Source organism: Sceloporus occidentalis, unplaced genomic scaffold (genome assembly GCF_023333645.1).
Source record: "Sceloporus occidentalis isolate IW3139 unplaced genomic scaffold, rSceOcc1.0.p SCAF_1, whole genome shotgun sequence".
Taxonomy (NCBI): Eukaryota; Metazoa; Chordata; class Lepidosauria; order Squamata; family Phrynosomatidae; genus Sceloporus; species Sceloporus occidentalis.
The window spans coordinates 17,445,882-17,467,144 of NW_028316981.1; the positions used below are offsets into that span (position 1 = coordinate 17,445,882).

At 40.5% G+C, this 21,263-nt stretch overlaps 1 protein-coding gene across 1 annotated transcript; it reads left to right on the forward strand.

Moving 5' to 3' along the window:
• Positions 1–5,819: 5,819 nt before the first annotated feature.
• Positions 5,820–16,069, forward strand: LOC149320991 (vomeronasal type-2 receptor 26-like). The gene is made up of 7 exons (XM_089488726.1): positions 5,820–5,848; positions 7,341–7,632; positions 10,701–11,206; positions 11,312–11,483; positions 12,803–13,030; positions 14,402–14,528; positions 15,171–16,069. The coding sequence occupies exons 1-7, from the start codon at positions 5,820–5,822 to the stop codon at positions 16,067–16,069; spliced, it is 2,253 nt and encodes a 750-aa protein (XP_089344852.1).
• The last annotated feature ends 5,194 nt before the right edge of the window (positions 16,070–21,263 follow it).

The following is a 21,263-nucleotide window of genomic DNA, read 5'->3' on the forward strand; positions in this document are numbered from 1 at the left end:
ATATGAAATTCAAACTCATGTCCTGAGACTAAAACATCAGAAGTGAATCCCAGCATTCTTTGGTATGTAGAAGATGGGACCTTTTCCTTGTGAAAAGACATATTGGCATTTGTCTGCTAACAGCAAAAATCCCATGGTTTGCATGGAGAATCCTTTCTGAGAAGGTGCTGTCATACAGTTTTGCCTCTGAACCCCAACAGTAAACTTCAGGGGAGGAAGAACTAGTTTTCTCTGCAGTAACAATAAGCTATAAGCTGTATGTTTTTGTGCAAAGAAGGATGGATAATGAAATTATCAGCAGAGAAAACAGTCTGTGCCAAAAAAAAAACACCCTTGTGCCAAATAAACCTTGTTCATCTTTAGAAAGCTATGAAACTAGGCTGTAAACTATATAGATGTCTTATTCAGCAACTGTGGGACTTCTTCCCTCAATTCAACCTTGTTTGTTTTTAACATACTACAAATCCGGTGGTTTGAAAAAACCTAACCTCCCCCCTCCCCCCAATAAAAACTTAATATATTAAACTTTAAATTTTAAAAAACTTCACCCAGGCCATGTTCTTATTGTCATAACAGCCCAGCGTATTTGGTAAGGCTGGGTGAAATTAACTGGCTGAAATCATTGAGTATACTGGGAGGATTGAGGGAGTTATCAGAAGCGTACTGAAGGCATCAGCTTGGAAGAAGTACAAGAGAATCTAGATCAAGCTGCCAAACTCACTGCTTGATGTGTTATAACAATAAGGGATGCACATGAGCAGGAGGTATGGCCCAGATGGTGGGAGACTGGCAGCTGTTCAAGGATGCCAGATCCTGATTCCAACTCTCCTTGAAGCAGTCAGCTTCACAGCTGCAGTGCTTGAAGTGGCAGGCAGTGCCCCACCTTCAGCACCTTAGCAGTTCTTTCCCCAGGAAAATAATAGCCTCTCTCAGCCACAAAAAGAACAACTGAAGAGTATGAAATCAGACTCACAATTTCTTACCTAATAAAATTTGTGTGAGGAGATTGGAAGAAAACATATGGACGAAGGATAATATCTGTTGTAGCTGTGATCCCACCGATCATGTAGCCTCCAGGCCTGTAATAATTAAGTGGGGTTGTTTTATCAGCTATCCATTTCACTGGGCATTTTCTCTTCAGCCTCCCATAGACATCTCCGTGTGGCACCATGAACATTAGCAGCATCCACCATATCATGCTGGAGACTCTTACCCATTTAAGGTTCCCCATTCACCTTCTCTCTCTCTTTCACCAGCACACACACAAATACTTTGGATCAAGTCTCAGAGCTGAATCATTAGATGCTGAACCCTTTCAGAAGATCAAGGTTGCAACCAGCGACTGTACTAAAATAAGTAAAGTCCAGTCCTAGCCTCAGATGTGAAGGGAGGGATCACTGTTCAGCCTCATACAGAAAGATCACCCTGTCTTCATTTAGCCGTCCTCAGCTCTGACCTCTCAATAGGACAGGAGGCATATACACTCTCTAAATTGTCAGATTCCATAGATGCAGAATTACCAAGTGTTGCTCTTGTTTTGAGGTTGCTAACATGAGTTTTAAAGGTGATATTTGGAAAAACATCTTCTTTTTTTGGTCCAAAGCTCACCTTTGAAACTAATATAATAACCAATAACAACAGCACCAAATCTGTAACTAACCAACCAACCTACAACTAAGAATTAGAATAAATCATGATCATTTTGATAATTCCCAGGCAGCAAAAATCACTCCTGTGACATAAGAAGCAGATTAGTAATTAATTATTCCAGGTGGAGATGTGCAGCCAAGGAAAACATGTTTGAGGAGCTCAGTAGTGTATATCTTTTTTACTTGTCAGGAAAGTTTTGTTGACTTTTGGTAAAAAAAGAAGAAGAAGAAAAAGTCGTGCCGTATCCAATGTTATGATAGGTCATACTTTGAGTACACCTATTGTGATACATGCATTTCATCACCTGCTCATCTGGTAAAGAGCCTTCCAAGAAGGCAATGGACACTTGTCGGAACTTCAGCCAAGTCTCTGGGGAGTCGGTCATGGAGAGTAACCACTGTGTAATCCACAAAAAATGGGAGTTCTTTATTCATACTAGCCCTGGTATGAATAAACCAAACTTTGGCACAAACAAGAGGAGAAGCTATAGTTTTATTTGCTGCAGTGAATAGGTGTCAGTAGTCTAGTGACTAGCAGACTGACCCAAAGGAAAGGGGCAGATATCTAAGCCTCTATACATTTCCATCTGATAATCACAAAGCTCTTTACATCTACATAACTCAATGGGCATCCTCGAGGAAGGAGAGGGTCTGAAGGAAGGAGGAGGAGTAGGAGGAGGCTTTCCAGGGGGAATTGGCTTACGAGGCTACGCTGGGGCATGTAGGGAAATCCAGCTGCAGCAGAAGCAGCCTCTTCTATTTCTGATAATTTCCCTTTGATGTGTGTTTTTTTAAAATTATTTTTGGCAAAAAATGTGCATGTTCTTGGCAATAGATATATATATAGATATATAGATAGATGGTGAGCAGGAGCAAGGGTCATTTCAGGGCAGGTGAGGGGGGCAGAGCAAGACCAGCCTCTCTTATCCATCAGGGACCTTTTCCCTTTGATGTGTATTCTTTTTAAATTATTTTTCTCTGTCTATTCTATGCACATAGTCTTTCCTTTGGAATGACAGCTGGATTGCGAATGAATGTTACAAACTGAATGTAATGTTGCAACTTGGCAAATTGATACAGCTTTTGCTAGGGCAGGCTATTACTTCCTTTGGAATGACTGCTGGATGAATGTTACCAACTGAATGTAATGCTTCTCTTTCCAATTATGTAAACTGACAAATTGATACAGCTTTTGCTAGGAATTCAAGGGTAGTCTAGGGAGAGCCAAAAAAAGCATCCTTTTCTGGCATTCTGAGGTGAGGAATTAATATTATTGATATTATTATTATTATTATTATTATTACCTGTGTATGAGGCATTCTGGGGTGGCAAGGAATGGGGGATACTGGATGCATTAACTTGCATTTTGGGGTTGAAAATGGGGCCGGGGGAGATCATAACCTGCACCCCCACACACACACACAAAGAGGTTTATTTGACAAAAGGTGCGCACTTTGGGGCATCTTGTGCATGGCTCTTTAAAAAAAAGGAGGGGGAGGACACTTCCGATGCTCCTGCAAATGTCACCTATGACGATTGCTTGATTGACAGCAGGCGCCCTCAAGTTAAACCCAATAAGGCATGCGGGTTAAAATGCCCCTCAATCGTTAGTGGGCACTTGCTAACGGAGAGATTTGGGGGAGGGGCATCTGAATCAGCCCAGTTCCTTCCAGATTTTTGATGCCAGTCTGAATGGGGCCTAAGTTTTTAAAAATGTATACAGTCCTTTCCCTCTCTTTGAAGCACAAAGTATGGATGGAGGGTGACAGAGTCAAATCACGGCTATCATTTTTCACCATCTTTCTGGTAAGACCTTCAATTCAGATAGCAATATGTCATCTACTTAATGTAAATTTTAAAAGGTAAATGTATGCATGAAACTTTTTGGCTGATTAAGTAATTGCCTTAATCCTTTCATACAAACTTTCTTATCTTTGCAAAAAAAAAAAAGTCATCTGGGGAGCAGAAATCAATAATTACTTACCAAAAAAAAAAAAAAAAAAAAAAAAAAGAGAAGAGGGAGGCTGAAAGAAAACTTGTGGGTGAAAGACAGTAAATGTTGTAGACACGATTCCACTAATCACATAATCTCCTGGTCTATAGTAAACTGAATGGGTTGTACAAATCGTTCATTTGTTTCAGGGGGCATTTTCTCTTCAGCTGCTCACAGAGACCACAGTGTGGCAGCATAAGCACTAGCAGCAGCCACAATATCACGCTGGAGATGCCTATTGTACCCAGTCTCCTACTCTTTCTCTCCCTCTCTCTCTCTCTCTCTCTCAAAATCCCCCTGCACAGGCAGACATACACACATACATACAAACAAGTACACTTTGGGTCTAGTCTGAGAGCATACTTAGTAGATGCCAGACCCTCTCCTAAGAAGAGGACTGCAATGAGTGACTTTACTAATAAAGACAGAGTCCAGTCTGGGCCTCAGACCTAAAGGGAGCAATATTACTAAGCTTCACACTGGCAGAGTCCCTGCCTTCCCTCAGTCTCAGCCTTGGAATCTCAGTTGCAGGAGGTATTTATAATACACTTGTCCCTCCATATTCACAAGGGTTAGGGGCACAAGACCCCCATGAATATGGACAAACCGCAAATAACAAAATAACTCATGTTTTTACCTGAAGGACACCTCTCTAGGAATCTCTTGGTCCTCCAGTACAACTGACACTGACCTTAGAACTGCCCTGGAGAAGCTACAAATGTCTAGTAAAGAATTCTCTCTATGAATCTCTAGGTCTTTCGATGGAAATTTTAGTTAAAGTTAACCATAGAGTTGCACTGATATTCCTAGAGAGAATATATTAATCAAATCCGTGAATAATCAAATCCGCAAATATCAAAGCCGCAAATATGGAAGGATGAGTGTAGTTTCTTTTGATGGATTCCCTCTTTTTTACTGCATCTCCCATAATCTTGTGTCCATAGATCTAGCCAGAGATGCAGCTCAAAATATCAACTCTCACCTGGTCAGAGGTGGGCCTGGGATTTATAATATGGGTGACCCTGGAGCACTCTCTCAGCCTCGGAGGAGGGCAATGTTCTGCCTCTGACCTAATGGAGGAGAGAATGTCTGAAATCAACTATATTGATGGGAGTTGTAGTAGTGTTGTTGAATAGACTTTATCTCTAGAAAAAACTTTGAGCTTCTGTATGGCAGAAGGGGTTGGATTGGATGTTATTTGACCATTACAAATAACTGGATGTTATCTGACCATTGCTTGCAAGGTAGTCAGAAGATGATTGTTTCAAAGGGCAGTGGTAGTGGTAGTTTCATTGTTTGAATACAATATATTTTTATTTTCATTGTTTTGCAACATTGTACCTGCCATTAGGCAACATTCATAATGATTTCTCTAACGTCTTGAACCTGACCCACATTACTAACATTCCTGGGGTCCCAACCTCTTTGTCCACACATCATGAGCAAGATGGGGAGAGATGACTTAAACACTTCCCCACAACTCTTGAAAATCTCTTGAGTCTTTCTGCCATAATGTAATACTGAATTCAACAGTCTCCACAGTTGTGTATGGAGGTCTTACCATAAGCACAGGCCATACTGACCCCGACTACCCTGATGTCCTCTCTTCCGACCAAGAAGATAGCAGAAGATTGTATGTGTTTCAATGGCTAGCTGAGATGAGGCATGGTCTCTCTGAAGGAGTCAATGTGGAGCATCTTTAGTGAGCAAAAGAAAATAGAGGCCTGTGCCTTCACTTGAAGTATTGCAAACAACCTTTGCAAACAATTCATAAACTTGAGCATATCCTGAGTTTCTTTCTTGGCTAAAACTCAGATAAACTTTCCCTGAACTCCCCTATTTCAGACCCAAGAAACAGAGCTCCATCACAGAGTGGTGTAAACATGTTTTTCTTAGATGCGCACCTGCATACGGAAACACATAGAAAGCTAGTGGTGTTGTAAGAGTAATTTTTCTCCCCTGGTAATTATCAGAATCATGGTGATTTATTCTACTTCCCACAAAAACACAAGGAATCTTTTCCTCTCCAAGTTTATCTTTAAAGTTGTTATGAGAAACCTAACATCAAGAACAACACTTGGTACTGTTGCCTATGTGGCATCTGACAAGTTATAAATACCTCCTGCAACCTTGAGACCCAGGGGCTGAGACTGAGGGAAGGCAGGGACTCTGCCAACATGAGGCTTAGTAATATTGCCCCCTTCAGGTGTGAGACTTGGGTTGGATTCTGTCTTTATTAGTAAAGTCAGTCACTGCAGTCCTCTCTTCGGGAAAAGATTTGGCATCTAATAACTGTGCTAAGACTAGGCCCAAAGTATATTTCTGCATTGTTCTGTATGTATATCTGCATGTGCAGGGAGATTGTGTGTGTGTGTGAGAGAGAGAGTAGGTGAGAGCCACATTAGTCATGTCCCGCATGATATTGTCCCGCATGCTGTTAGTGCTGATGCTGCCACACTGTGATCTCTGTGAGCAGATGAAGAGAAAATGCTCCTTGAAACAAATGACAGATAGAATAACCCCACTTAATTACTACAGTCCAGGAGATTATATAGTTAGTGGGATCACATCTACAACACATATTATGTTTTACTCATTTGTTTTCGATCAGCCACCTAGTACGCGGTTTTTATGGTAAGTAATTATGGATTGATTTCATGCTCTTCAACTATTCCTTTTTGTTAAGATGGAAAAGCTAATAGAAAGAAATTAATTTATTTAGTTCATTGTTAATAAGGTGCCAAAAAAATCTCCTACATTTACATTTAAAAATTGACCATCAAAGAGATGATAAGTTGTCATCTAAACTGAAGGCCTTACCAGAATGATGCTGAAAAATGCCACTCATGATTTATTTCCACCATCCTCCATCCATGCATTGTGCTTTGGAGAATGGAAATGAATCCATAAATTCTTGAAAAATTAATTTCTCATGTATCCCAACAAAAGCCTTCTTTTTCTTTTCCTCCCTTATGATTGCATATTCCTGCACATAGTGCTGATGCGTGAAAGCAGATATCTTGTTTTCACACCCCAACACTAACTTATCACTGTAAAGATCTGGAAGGGCTGCATCACCTTTCTCAGCCCTTTGTAAACATAAGGCAAGTGGCAAGATTTGCAACTTTTTGGATCCTATCACATTCGGTCCCACTCCTACAAGTGAGTAAATACATCATACAACCTGAGGCATTAATATTAAATATTTAATATTAAAATTTTCTGTCCATAAAAACTCATGCTAAAATAAAAAAGCAGCCTTAATTGTGCTTTTACATTCCTTTTTCTTTTCCCCTCCTTTCTCCTTTTTGGCACAAGGAGTCTCCCATCTACTGCACAATAGATAATCTAGGGATTCAGTTTAGGTGCTTTAGATATGAAGGTGAAGCATTAAGTAAAGGTAGAATAAAATATCTCCTTTTGCTTTTGTTAGCAGATGTCTGGCAGGATAGGAGTGCAGGAGGCCAAAAAGGCTTGGGATAACTAGATCTGGAATTGAGGACCTTCCTTGCCGTGGACCCAAGGAAACTTGCTCCCCAATGCTACTATTTGCTTTAGGCAGAAGGCTCCCTTTGGCAACAGTTCAATAGCCTTCACTGTAAAATCCCAAGAATCCTATTATTATAAACAAGAAAGAAATAGCATGTGTGTTTTATTAATCAGATGGTGAATATCTGACTATTTCTATTTTCCTGTAGTATTGAGAGTCTGCACTACTGGAAGATCCTGCCCTTCTTATTTGCTATTCATGAGATCAACCAGGACCCAAGGCTTTTGCCCAACATCACTCTGGGCTACAACATCTATGAGAACTATTTCAATGAAAGGATGACTTATGAAGCCATGATCGACTTGCTGTCTTTTGGGCAGGAGAACATTCCAAACTACAGCTGTGGAAGGCAGAATAACCTTTTGGCAGTTCTTGAAGGGGCTGACTCTGAAATCTCTACTCAGATTGCCTCTGTGTTGGGCATCCACAAAACCCCACAGGTATGAATAGAGGGAGAGAATATAGGCTGAATCACTTTGCACTGTCTACATAGAGAAGTTCAGAAGTGATCACTGAACAATGGGCCAAAGGCGTTTTGCAAATTGAACAGCAAAACCAATTGCAAATGGCATCCTTCCTCCAGCACTTACTCAAGGTACACTCCAAATGCAGGCCTAGCTGGATTATTCTTACTCTAGAAGCAGAAAGTGCTTAAATCCTCTCTCTCTGGGAGAATGATGATAATAATAATAATAATAATAATAATAGCAGCAACAATAACGACGATGAGAAAAGGTACTTCTGTATGAAGATGTAAGGCAAATCCAGATTTGCCAAAAGTCCCAAGATATGATGGGCATTGTAGCTGTACTTATTGCTATTTCCCCCTGAAATCCATGTGACATTTCCCTCTTCTGGTGTGTTTTCTGTGATTTTCCTGTAGTATCCAATACCTTTAATTTCACTGCAGTGTGTGTGTGTGTGTGTTTTCTTTTTCCATTGCTTTCCTATGAATGTCCAATACAATCCAGGTAAATGTCACTCGTCTGTATCCACAGTCTCCATTCTCCCTGCTATAATTTAATCATACTGAATGTTACTTTCTTTCCCCTGCCTTCTTTGTAGAGTTACAGTGCCAAAATACAACAGCCTTATATTACTTTAGGACTATAGCGTTCATGGGAAAAGAGAGGGGGGCAAACAAATGAGTCATCTGATCCTTGACTACTATTTTCCAGTTGGAGTAGGTTCAGAAACATGTGGCAAGGATGACAAGCAGCATGAAGAATAAAACACATGGGGAAGGGTTGAGGGAGTTGGACATGTTTAGGCTATTGAAAAGGAGACTGAGGTGATATGATTGCACTGTTCAAATATCTGAAAGGCTGTCACAGAGAGGCGGCTGCAGGTTTTTTTTCTCCTTCCCCAGAAGGTAAGGCCAGATTGCAAGTTTGAGACTTCTTAACAGTAAGAGCGGTTCAGCAATGAAACCAATAACCTAGAGAGGTGCTGAGGTCCTTCTGGGAATGCTCTTGCTGGAGTTGCTGCATTGAATGTGGGTGGGGATGGTACCGGACTCAAAAGCCTATGAGGTTCCTTCCAACTCATAGATTCTATTATTCTATGATCACCTAGACATCACTGTTCCTGTGCAGATGGGCACCTTTTAGGAAAACGTTAAAATACCCCAAATAAAAATTACACGTCAGATAATATATACTGTATATTGTATATATTTTAATGAGGGGGCCCTCTAGCTTGTATTTTTTAAAAATTAATACTATGTTTTGAAAATTATCTGAAGTTCCTCTGAAGTATGGATTTCCTTCAACAGGATGTAGTTTCCTTTCTCTACTACTGACTGGGATTTTTCCTCTGTATAAAAATAATGAAAATGAGGAATTTTGACAAATTCAATGTAGATAATGAAAAATAGAAGTGGTGAAAGAGTTCTCATACCTGGGATCAAATACTGATAGAAATGGGGGCTGCAGCCAAGAAATCAGAAGAAGATTAAGAATGGGGAGGGCAGCTGTAAAAGAACTAGAAAAGATTCTAAAATGCGAAAATATAGAACTCAGCACAAACGTTAGAATCATACAAACCATTTTATTTCCTATTACCACGTATGGATGTGAGTGCTGGACAGTGAAGAAAGAGGATAGAAAGAAAATAAACTCATTTGAGATGTGGTGCTGTAGAAGAGTGCTGAGAATCCCATGGATAGGCAAAAGACAAACAAATGGGTCCTAGAGTAGATCAAGCCTTCTGTGTTTCTTGGTAGGATTTTGTCTCTATTATACAATCACAAAACAAAGGAATCATAGAAGAAACTCCAAGAGCCATTCATTCCAAAACTCTGCCATCAAGGAAGACACAATCAAAGCATTCCTGACAGATGGCCATCTAGCCTCTGTTTGAAAACATCCAAAGAAGGAGAGTCCAACACACTCCAAGGCAGCTTGTTCCATCATTGAACAGCTTTTATTGTCACAATTTTTTTCTGAATGTTTAGGTGGAATCTTTTTATTGTTTAAAACAGCTCTACTGGTGTGCCATCTGTTCCTGAGATTTATTTATCTAAAGCCCTTTGAGAGCCTGTAACTCACATCACTTTCTAAAATTCTAAGTCCATCGTACAATAAAATACATTCGGACTTGGATCCCTGTTTTAACATTAGCAAACTTTCTAGAGGCTTTTAGGAACCATAGTAATCTAGGCCGGGTGAGGACAGCCTAGAGGAATACTATCTTTTTGATTCAATTCACCTCTGTGTGGTGTAGAGATTGTGGAAGGAAAAAGAGAATGTACTTTCAAAGGAGAACTCTGAAGCATGCTAAAGAGGTTTGAAAGAGCTTGCTAAAGAGGTACCCATGAAAGCTTTCAATAACAATATATAACAATAATAAAGCAAGATCCTAAGCCTATGGCCTCATAACCCACAGCCTGTCATAACAATGAGGAGAGGAGTTAGTTATTAAAGCTAGTTATTACTTTGTTGTTGTAGTTAACAGACCTCGAGTCAACCACAACTCATGGTGACCCTGTGGATGAGACATCTCTAAGACCTCCTGTCCTCAACTGTTGTGCTCAGGTCCTCCAGTCCTAGGGCCGTCGTTTTCCTGATTGAGCCCATTCATCTGGTATGTGGTCTTGCTCTTCTTCTACTCCCCTATACCTTTTCTAGCAATATTGCCCTTTCCAGTAAGTTCTGCCTGATGTGGTCAAAGTATGACTGCCTCAGTTTCATCATCTTAGCTTCTAGAGAAGTTCTGGCTTGATCTGTTCTAGGACCCATTTGTTTGTCTTTTGGCTAGCCACAGTTCCTTGGCACTCTTTTTCAGCACCACATCTCAAATGAGTTTATTTCTTCCCTACCTGCTTTCTTCACTGTTCAGCTCTCGCATCCATACATGGTGATGTGGAATATAATGGTTTGGACAATTCTAACTTTGGTGCTCATTTGAATATCTTCACACTCTTCACTTATTACTAAGTTACATTACAAATATTTGAGATTCACCTAAAAAGCAAACAACACCACATATCACTTCTTTTCTTAACTAGATTAATTTCAGCTTTCTTACCTACGCACTGAGTGGAAAAAGTCTGTTTCCTTTTCTCCACCGGTTGGTCCCAAAGAAAGAGCCTCCATATCTGGGGATTATCAAACTGCTCCTACATTTCAGATGGACTTGGATCGGTCTCCTTGCTCCAGAGAATGACACTGGGGAAAAGTTCAGGAGCACTTTCACCTCTCTGGCCAGAAAGAATGGGATTTGTGCTGCTTACTCTATAAGAATTCCTGCAGTGGACAGCAAGATGTTGCAAATGTTTCTGCATCTTATGGACAAGAAAGTCAGTGTACTTGTTTGTCAATTGGACACACAGTCCATGCTTACACTAGGATCAGTACTAAGAGTTTATGAACTGGCTAACAATCTAGTTGTGGGGAAAGTACTAATAGCAACAGCTTTGCAGGACCTCAGTCTGAAACATTTACAAAAACTGGTGGATCTCCAGCACATCCATGTTTCTTTGTCCTTCTCAATCCCAACAAACAAAAGGACACGGTATGACAATTTTATGCAGTTTCTGTTTGATCTTGAGCAGTTTGGAGAAGCAGCATTTTATTGTTCATATTCAAGGCCAATGCTGTCTGTTAAAATGTGGAAAAGATGCACAGAAAAAGACACCTTGATGCATCTGCCTCAGGATGTGATTGAGACAATACTTTCTCAAGACACCTACAGTATTTACAATGCCATCCAGGCTGTGGCACGGACCCTGCATGCTATGCACTCCTCCCAGTTAAAGTACCTGGCACCTCAAAGGGTCCAGTCCTGGCAGGTATTCCTTTGCCTTCATAAGCAGTCCCACTGAAGGGCACTCATTCATCTGTTCTGGGTTGGAGGGGAGCAAAGAATTGTCTTCCAGACCTACTTCCCCATTGGTCTTCAAATTACTTACTCTTGACAGGTTATCTGCTATTCTGTTAATGAAGCCCTGATATGGTAGAAGGAATTTGCCCGAGTGGTTGATCCAGTTGCTTAGGGTGGTTTCTGGAATACTTGAGGTGGTGAAATGGCAAAGAGAGGAATTGGAGTGTCAGTGAAGAAGATGTCCAGACCAATTGCAACCAAATATAGATGGAAGCCCCTGTTAACTGCTGTTTTTTTTTTTTTTATGATGATACCTAAATAATATATTTTTGCCACCTTTCATTGATCCCGAATCATCCATCAATCCATTGTCAAACACTGAAGAAAATTGTTTGGCAGAGTTCACATTTTTGGAGAGAATATTTTGCTAGAAAATGTTATTTGCATTCAACTCCACCATTCATGCCATAAAGTTAGCAGGCCATGGTAAGGTACTTTGTGGCACCTACATGTTCTGCTGTATAGATACACTTCAGTCAGTGCAGCTCAGGGATGTGCTGAAGATCCTTGGAAATGACACACACACACACACACACACACACACACACACACACACACTCTTTTCACCTTAAGCCACCCATCCTGGTGGCTTAAAGTATCTAGAGAAAACTTGGCTAATGGGTAGGTGGAGAGAGTCAATGGCTTAGCAGAAGATGTAGTTCCATGATGCCTTCATATAGAAGTTGTGTGAGGCATCTGCTGAAAACAAAAATCCTGGAAGTAATGGGAGTGGCAGATGCTCCACAGCTATGAGTGCCTAACTTTCCTTTGATTAGATGGATTATTTAGATACCTTGAGTCCCTATATTGGGGACAAGGTGGGACATAAATACATTAAAAATGATAAATTAAACAATAATTGTGCATTATTCCAATTAAGACTAGTGCACAACTCATTGCCATTCCTGAAAGGTCAGGTTGGAATCTGTGGCACAGATTACAATGTACTCTAAGGCTAGAAAGATCACTTGGTAGGTGAGGTGGCAATTAAATATTAGTGCTCATTCACTTATAATATCATTAAAAGTATGTCAGTTCTGAAACAGCTGCATTGGTTGCCAATATCTTTCTGAGTAGAGTAGTACTGGTGACAACCCTTTTGAAATTTAAACTGCTTCCATGAATCTAGGTGGATCAGTGGAAATGAGAACTTCAAATAGGGACAAGTGATACGTAAAATGGGATTTTCTGTCTCCAAGACACACATATGCCCCTGTTTCCTTTTAGCTTCACCCTTTCCTGAGAAACTTCCAGTTGTATAATACTTCCATGGATGGAGTTTATTTGGATCAGAATGGGGATCTGGTAACTGACTTTCGTATTGTAAACTGGGTGGTTTCCCCCAACAAGTCCATTGACAGTGTGGAAGTTGGGAGCATAGAGAGACAGACCTCCACAGAGATCGAATTCACCATTGACCAGGATGCTGTTGCGTGGTCCAAGTGGTTTAATCAGGTGAGGATAACAAAACGTTTCCATTCCTCCTTTTGTTCCAAAAATCACTTTCCACATTATCAAGCATTTTTGTATTTTCCAGTGAGTCACACTGTGTCTTGATATGTCCAAACACGACAGACTTATTTTAGTTAGGATCTAGGGAGATTTGAGGCTTGATTTGCTCTAGGACCCATTCATTTGTGTTTTTAGAAATCCATGGCATTATCTCATCTTCTAGCACTTTCTCTCATTTCTTTTTATTCCTTCCCGGAATAAAATGCTCAGCCACAAATAAGACTTCTCACCTAGTGAACTCTGCCCATGATGATTTTATTTAGCTTAGCCGGTTTTAATATGTAGTTTTAATCTTACACTGTTTAATCTTGTTTTAAAGGGGGGCATTATGTATATATGGATGTATTTTAACCTGTTGTAAGCCGCTTTGATTGCCTGGCAAAAAGCGGGATAGAAATAAAAAATTTATTTTTTATTTTATTATTATTATGTTTGAATTGTCTCATCATGAGGTTTTCAAAATAAAAGCTATTCAGGAGTGGTTTACCATGGCTTTCTTCTGCACAGCACTAATGTTTTTAGAGTTAATTAAAGTGTTACTGAATTTCTATATTGACTGTTTGGTGGTATCCATGTACAGTGTCATGGTTTTCATTCCCTTAAGGATATGTTTGTGATGAAGCAATAGCAGCCTGACAAACATCTTAGCCTGATGGGGAGAGATCAAAGAGGCAAGAATTCTAGCATCCCTTGGGAGGGGGTTCCAGAGACTTGTAGAACCACTGAGGAGACTATATCTTTTAGTCCCACCATGTATAGCTTCACAGCTGGTGGGACTGAAGGAAGGGGCTCTCCTGCAGATCTCAGAGTCTTGGGAGGCTCCTACAGGAAAATATAGTTTGTTAGACTGTTTGGACAGAAACCCCGCATAGGGTTTTAACAGATTTCCTTTTCATCTGCCTTTACACATTGTACAAGTGAAGCTCTTCCCAGCTTAGGAGAGAGCTCTGGCTCTGCTTGCAGGGCTTCCCTGAGATTCTGGACATGCTGAGTCTGTGCCTGGGCTTTGTAATGGACTAATGGATTAGTAATGGATAAAGGACTGACGTTTAGTCCAGACAAGATGGACAGAATACTGCTGAAAGTTAGTTCAACAGATTCATGAGGTTATAAATGTGCTTCACTGAATCAGACAAGTTTAGGCCCTTTTGATTGTTGAAAGCCATTGAGTTATCTTTTGGTGATCTCTCAAGCAGTACTGTCCTGATGCTGCTTTCTCCACAGACATCCCATTCTAGTTCTATACAGCGTATCCACCCCAAAACACCCCACTTAACACATTTCCCTGGATGCTCCTTCTCTCTTTATGGTTAGACTGTGCCCATCTCTAGATGTACTGAAAGCTGTCACCCTGGATATTCCAAGTTGGCCAAGGAAGGAGAGCCTGTCTGCTGCTATGACTGTGCTCCATGTCCAGAAGGAACAATGTCTGCTGTGGAAGGTAGGTGATCCCAGAAGAACTGCCCTTGAAGTGTGGAGAAACAATTCAGACTCATGAAATCTGGGAAGCTGTGTCAAAGTAGATTTGAAACTGGACCCTTTCTTGGTTTTGTGTTTGGTTAATTATTGGAACAGCTAGCAAGTGAAAAGAAATTGCTTCAGGTCATAGAATCCAGAGAGAAAGGGGTTTGGGTGGTAAACATTAAGCATAAGCCACATTTGTTCCCACTTTGAGCCTTTCAATCACCCACTCATTGTCTGCTGCACATACAATGGAAGTAAAGATGTTGGCAGCGTGAGCTTTTGTAGACTTCAGTCTATTTCCTCAGATGCATTTAGAAGAATGTACAACTGCCAATCATACTGAATGATGGTCAGACAGGATAATTTTTGTTGTTCTTGAGAGTGAGAATCCAAGGGCATTCTGTCTCTGAACCTGAAAGATGCAGGACTAGAGAACATGTAGCCCTCCAGTTGTTGTTAGACAAAACTGCCTGACCATTGGTTCTAATGGGTAAGAAAGTTGCCGTCTAACAACATATGAAAGGTCCCACATTTCATATCTCCCTTTTAGTTATTGTAAAAGATGACAGCCTAGAAGTTATTAAGACAATACTAATACCACTACTGTTCTTCTTTTCAGATGCTGACCATTGCAAGGAGTGCCCAGATTATCAATATTCCAATAAGAACCATTACCAATGTGTTGCCAAGGCTGTCAGCTTCCTATCCTATGAAGAACCTTTGGGGGTTGCCCTAGCTTTCTTTGCTCTATTCCTATCCCTGAACACAGGGCTTGTCTTTGGAATTTTCCTTAAATATCGAGAAACTGCCATGGTCAAAGCCAACAACTGTGACCTCACCTACATGCTCCTTGTTTCCCTCCTCCTTGCCTTCTTATGCTCCTTTTTATTCATTGGGCAGCCACAGGTGGTGACCTGCCTTCTCCAACAAACTGCCTTCAGCACTATCTTCTCAGTTGCTGTCTCTTCCTTGTTGGCAAAAACCATCATGGTGGTGGCGGCATTTATGGCAACAAAGCCAGGGAGCAGGATGAGGAAATGGCTGGGGAAGACTTTAGCCAACTCCATTGTAATCTCTTGTTCTGGTGTTCAGCTAGCCATCTGTATAATCTGGCTAGCAAGCTCTCCCCCATTCCCAGATACTGACATGCACTCCCAACCTGGGCAGATCATACTGCGATGTAATGAAGGATCTGTGGTCATGTTTTATACTGCCCTTGGCTACATGGGCTTTCTGGCCACCATCTGCTTCACTCTGGCTTTCCTTGCCAGGAAGCTGCCAGGGGCCTTCAATGAAGCCAAGTTGATCACCTTCAGCATGTTGGTGTTTTGCAGTGTTTGGGTGTCCTTTGCGCCCACCTACCTGAGCACCAAAGGGAAATACATGGTAGCTGTGCAGGTCTTCTCCATCTTGTCCTCCAGTCTGGGATTACTGGGTTGCATTTTCATCCCCAAATGCTACATTATATTAATTAGGCCTGACTTGAATACAAAGGAACATCTGATGACGAAAGCTTGAGATGTGTTCTGATTCTGCATATTCTTTTTATTATTGTGCTTCTGCTTTGTCCCATGTAGCTACAATGAACCAGACATCTTCCAATTTGAATGTGTTACCCAAGCTGACATTATAGCATAGGTCTCTTCTTTGCACAGGTATTATGAAAAAAAGGAAGTGTGATGGGCTGGATCAATGTATTGCTATATGAGAAATACCACAGGAAATAGAAAAATTGATTTCAAACTCTTAATTTTTTATTTTATTGAAAGAAACAAAACATATAAATCAGTAAGACCATCCAAAGTGGAGGGGAGTGCAATCTGGATTAAGGGGTCAGTTACTCCTGATGAGAATTCATTTTAAGATTTCCTTCTCTAAATCAGGATGTGAAGGTACCAAGCTTTAGTTTTGAATGTCTACATAAGATATAAAGCCAAGGCAAGATTCATAAAAATTGTCTTGTTACACAAGTCAGGATGGAAATTATTTGTTTGTTTGTTTTAAGATCTGTGCTTATATATCACTGTTTTTTTATGATGTTGAATTTGCCAAGTGGAAAACAGTCGGTTGTCTCATTTAAAGAAATACATTGGAGATTATCACATTACAAATAACGCAACTGATCCCTGACTGGACACAGTCACGTTTCAGATTATTTGCTGATTTTACCACACTCAAATCACTGCTGCTGCCACTGGGCTATTGCAACCCTTCTGCAGCCTGAGTCCCAGCTGCACTTATCCGGATGCTTTTCAAAAACCAGAGCCCAGTCACTGGACAAACAGAGCACTTGGATCAGCGTATACTCCCAGTTTGAGACAAATGGAAGATGGACTCTCAAGCATTATATAGTGTAAAAACAAAGAAAATCAAAGTGTGCACATATGACCTATCTCCTCTCTAATAACTATGAAAACTGTGCAGAGAGATTACCAACATAGGACCTTATCACACTAGACAAATCCCGCACATAAACAGGATTTTAAAAGTAGAAAAAAACCCCGCAAATGCAGGAAGTTTTTCAGACGAGATTGCCCCAAAGAGTAATAATGTGAAAATAACGTAAATGAAAAGTCAACAAAAATGACACCTTTTTACTTTCCGAAGTTCCCAAAAGTAAAAATATGTTATTTTTGTTGACTTTTCCATTTGCTTTATTTTCGTGTTATTACTCTTTAGAAGAAATGTCATCTGAAAAACAACCTGCATTTGTGGGGTTTTTCTACTTTTAAATCCTGTTTATGTGCAGGATTCGTCTAGTGTGATAAGGTCCATAGAAAGTTAACTGCACCATCAATTCCCAGTCTTCATATCTTTGCTCAATCTCAAACTTCAAAGTAAGTGCAAAAGTACCCAACAAGGTCATTTATACAGGTGAACCCTCTCATGCCACAGAACTGCTGTTAATGTTTGTGTATGATGCTAACAAAGACTCAAAACCCATTTGTCTGTCAGCAGAGGACCACCTCTCTACAACATGGAAATCATGGTGCCATAGCTTGGAAAAGTTTTTTGGGTGGGGCTGACAATTCACTGAGTGAAACCTTTATCTTTAGGGTAGCATATCACAGAACATGTAGTGTTGAGGATTCGCAACAAAGAAAAGCTCATCTCTTCATACTTTGGATGCATGTAAGTTCCTGGAAACCTGGGGTGGGCCACTGTAGGAAATGTACATGAACCCTTGGTCTGATCCTGTAAGGTCAAGGTGTGGCATGAGCTATAGGTTTTCACACATGATGGGTCCAGTGTAAACAGGTTTGAATCCTTTCTACTTTAGTTATCTATTGACTCCTTCACCTAGGTATATATGATAAGTCACTTCAGCCACCAAAGTTATGGGGAAAGCAGTGCTGTGCATGGACTCACACCCAGCACAGGCAAACTAGGCACACTAGGCAAAAAGGCACACCACCTCATAACATATTGCACCATTTACAGAAAGGCATGCAGGATAGGTACAGGCCTCATCATGATCACAGGCCAGCAGTACTGACCCTGGCTACTCTGATGTCATCTCTTCCAGTCCAGAAGACAGCAGAAGATTTTGTGGCAGGTGTTTCAAAGGCTAGCGGAGATCTCTCTGAAGGAAACAGTATGGAGCATCTTTACCAGGAAAACTTTTTTTGGGTGGGGAGGGCCTTTTCCTTCTCTTGAAGAATTGTCTAGATTTGCTAATATACAATAAACTTGAATAGAAGCAGAGTGTTCTTCTTGACTAAAGATTAGATAAACTCTCCCTGAACTCTTTCATCTGTTTCACCCATGAAGCAGAGCTGCACCACAAAGTGGTGTAAACAGGGTTTTCCCAGCTGCGTACCTTTACGTGGAATGATGTTGTTGGAGTGATTTTTGTCTCCTGGTAATTATCAAAATCATGGTAATTTATTCTATTTCCTACCCAAACACAAGGATTTTGTTCCCTCCCCAAGTTCATCTTTGAAACTACTATGAAAAACTTCATATCAAGAACAACACTTGGTAATGCTGCCTGTATGGAATCTGACAAGTTATAAATACCTCTAGCAACATCAAGACCCCAGGACTGAGATGGAAGGAAGGAAGGAACACTACCAGTGTGAGGTTTAGTCATATTGACCTCTTCAGATGTGAGGCTCAGGCTGGACTTTGTATTCATTAGTAAAGGCAGTCACTGCAGTCATCTTCTCTAGAGAGGGTTCGGCAACTATACATTGTGTTCCCAGATTATACCCAAAGAGAGAGAGAGAGAGAGTGCGTGTGTGTAGATGCACATGGACGTGGATATTGTGAGAGAGGTGGGAGAGACAGAGAGAGATTGAGAGTAGGAGAGTGCCAGAATAGGCATTGCCATCATGCCATTGCGGCTGCTGTTAGTGCTGCTGCTGCTGCCACACTGTGGTCTTTCTAGGCAGCTGAAGAGAGAATGCCCCCTGAAACAAATTACTGATAGAAAAACTCCACTTAATTACTTCAGACCAGGAGATTATGTGATTAGTGGGATCACATCTACAACACATGCTACATTTTACCAATCTGTTTTCTTTCAGCCACCTCATACCCGGTTTCATGCGTAAGTAATTACTGACTGATTTCATCTTTTTCAACTCTCCCTCTTTGCAAGATAGGAAAGTTAGTAGAAAGAGGTTAATGTATTTCGTTAATTATTAATAAGTAAAAAAAAGTATCCTTTATACATTAACTTTTTAAAATTGACCATCAAGAAGATGATGTATTGCTATTTAAATTGAAGGCTTTATCAGGATGAAACTTTAGATCACAAACAACATTCGGTAATGCTGCATATATATGGAATCTGACAAACTATAGATACCCTGCAACCCCGAGGCCTGAAGCTGAGATTGAGGGAAGGCAGGGACTCTGACAGTGTGAGGTTTAGGAATAGTTCCCCCTTCCGAAAATGGTTGTTCTTGGTTTTAAATTGGGGCATGCTTTCCTGGGGTGTTCCCATGATAGGAGGGCAACTGTTCACTTCTTAGAATGTTTCATCATCCTGCACTGATGCCCTATGAGACCATAACTCTTTTTTAAAAAATAAAAATAGAGAGAGAGAGAGAGATTGTTTCAATGTGTCTTGGAAGAAAAAGAAATACCCTTGTGGTTGTGAATAAAATAGTGCCAGAAATCACAAAAAATAGTCTGGGACAACAGAAACCTAATTTGAATAATTAAGAAAGCATACAAACTTTAATAATTGTGCAACCATTCAAATACATCTGCTCCATTTGAAGGAGCCCATCATTTCTGGAACACCTCTTTTTATACTAAATATTTGGGTTAAGTGAGATTGTGCCATCATTTAATTTTTTTTACCTAGAATTCATGTCTCTTAAATCTAAGTGTAACTTTTTACTCTGCTGTCTAACACATATTGATGCTAATCTGGAGGAAGGATTTGTAACAGTGAACAGTGACCAAATTATCAATGGGGAATCTAATTAGCTCAAGGTCACGAGAGGAGGCCTGTTACTACACCTCAGATGGGATCGCCCCTTCAATCTTTATACCAGGAACTAGAAATCCAGAAATGAGGCAGAGGCTCTAAGTACAATCAATGTCTCTTTTATTGGAAACAAGGATTCAAACATACAGGCACATATGCTCACACATTCATACAAGACTCAGGAAATAACGTGGTAAATGTGGAATAGATATTAGGCTTTCTAACGGAAATACTCACCTTATGTAGACGTTCTATCTTCCAATTTGTGTGTGTGGGTTTGCAGGTCTGGTTAAGCAGACAAGTCAGAGAGAAAGACTGACTTTTAAACTGACATAGATAGCTGTGGCTGCCAGCAGTGAATGACTGGCCCCAGCGAGTGGCTGGCAGCAGCGAGTGGCTGGCTGCGGCCCCTCTCTAAATTTAGGAGACCTTTTTAAGGGTTTAACAGGGTCTCTAGACAAAGGGTAATCAAAGGAAACTGTTTGAAGTGTATTTCACATCCAAATGTTTTGATCTAACCCAAATGTTTCTGCCAGAGTAGGGACCTGAATGGCTACAAATGCCATTCCTTTGATTCAAATGGTCCCCCCTCAATCACAAAGAGAGACACTTCCTTAAGACATTTGATAGCATCTTTCCTGATAGCACTTAGCAGCTCCTTGCATAATCTCATCCAAGCTGGGAAAGGAAATTCGTTTACATATCAAAAACTCATGGCTTTCCCTGTTTCAGTTCGAGATCACATGCTAGGGCCATTTGGCTACTCAGGTTAAGATGCACTTTTTGATATCAAGATGCAGGTCAGAGATTATCATTGAGGCCTGTTACAGACTGCCAAAATAAAGCTGCTTTGGGTCTCTTTGGAGGTATGCTGTTTAAATGATGCATGGGTCCTAAGAATCCGGAAGCTGCACCAAAGCTGCACTCCAGTGCTTAGGAATGAAGTGTAGCTTTGGTACAACCTCCGGACTCTTAGGACCCATGCATCATTTAAATAGCATGCCTCCAAAGAGACCTGAAGCAGCTTTATTTTGGCAGTCTGTAACAGGCCTTAGATAGATTAAAAAGGTGTAGATCAATGCCTACCATTTCGTAGATCAATGTCTATCAGATTCCACTTCTCTTCGTGTCATGAAAAGGATCCTAATTACTTGAAACACATTTCTAAACAGTATAAATTCTGCATGATATGACTTTTCCATTTAAGATTTCTTGCAGAAAAACCAAAATATTCAGTTTTATCCAGCACATGGACTGCATCCCACTTCA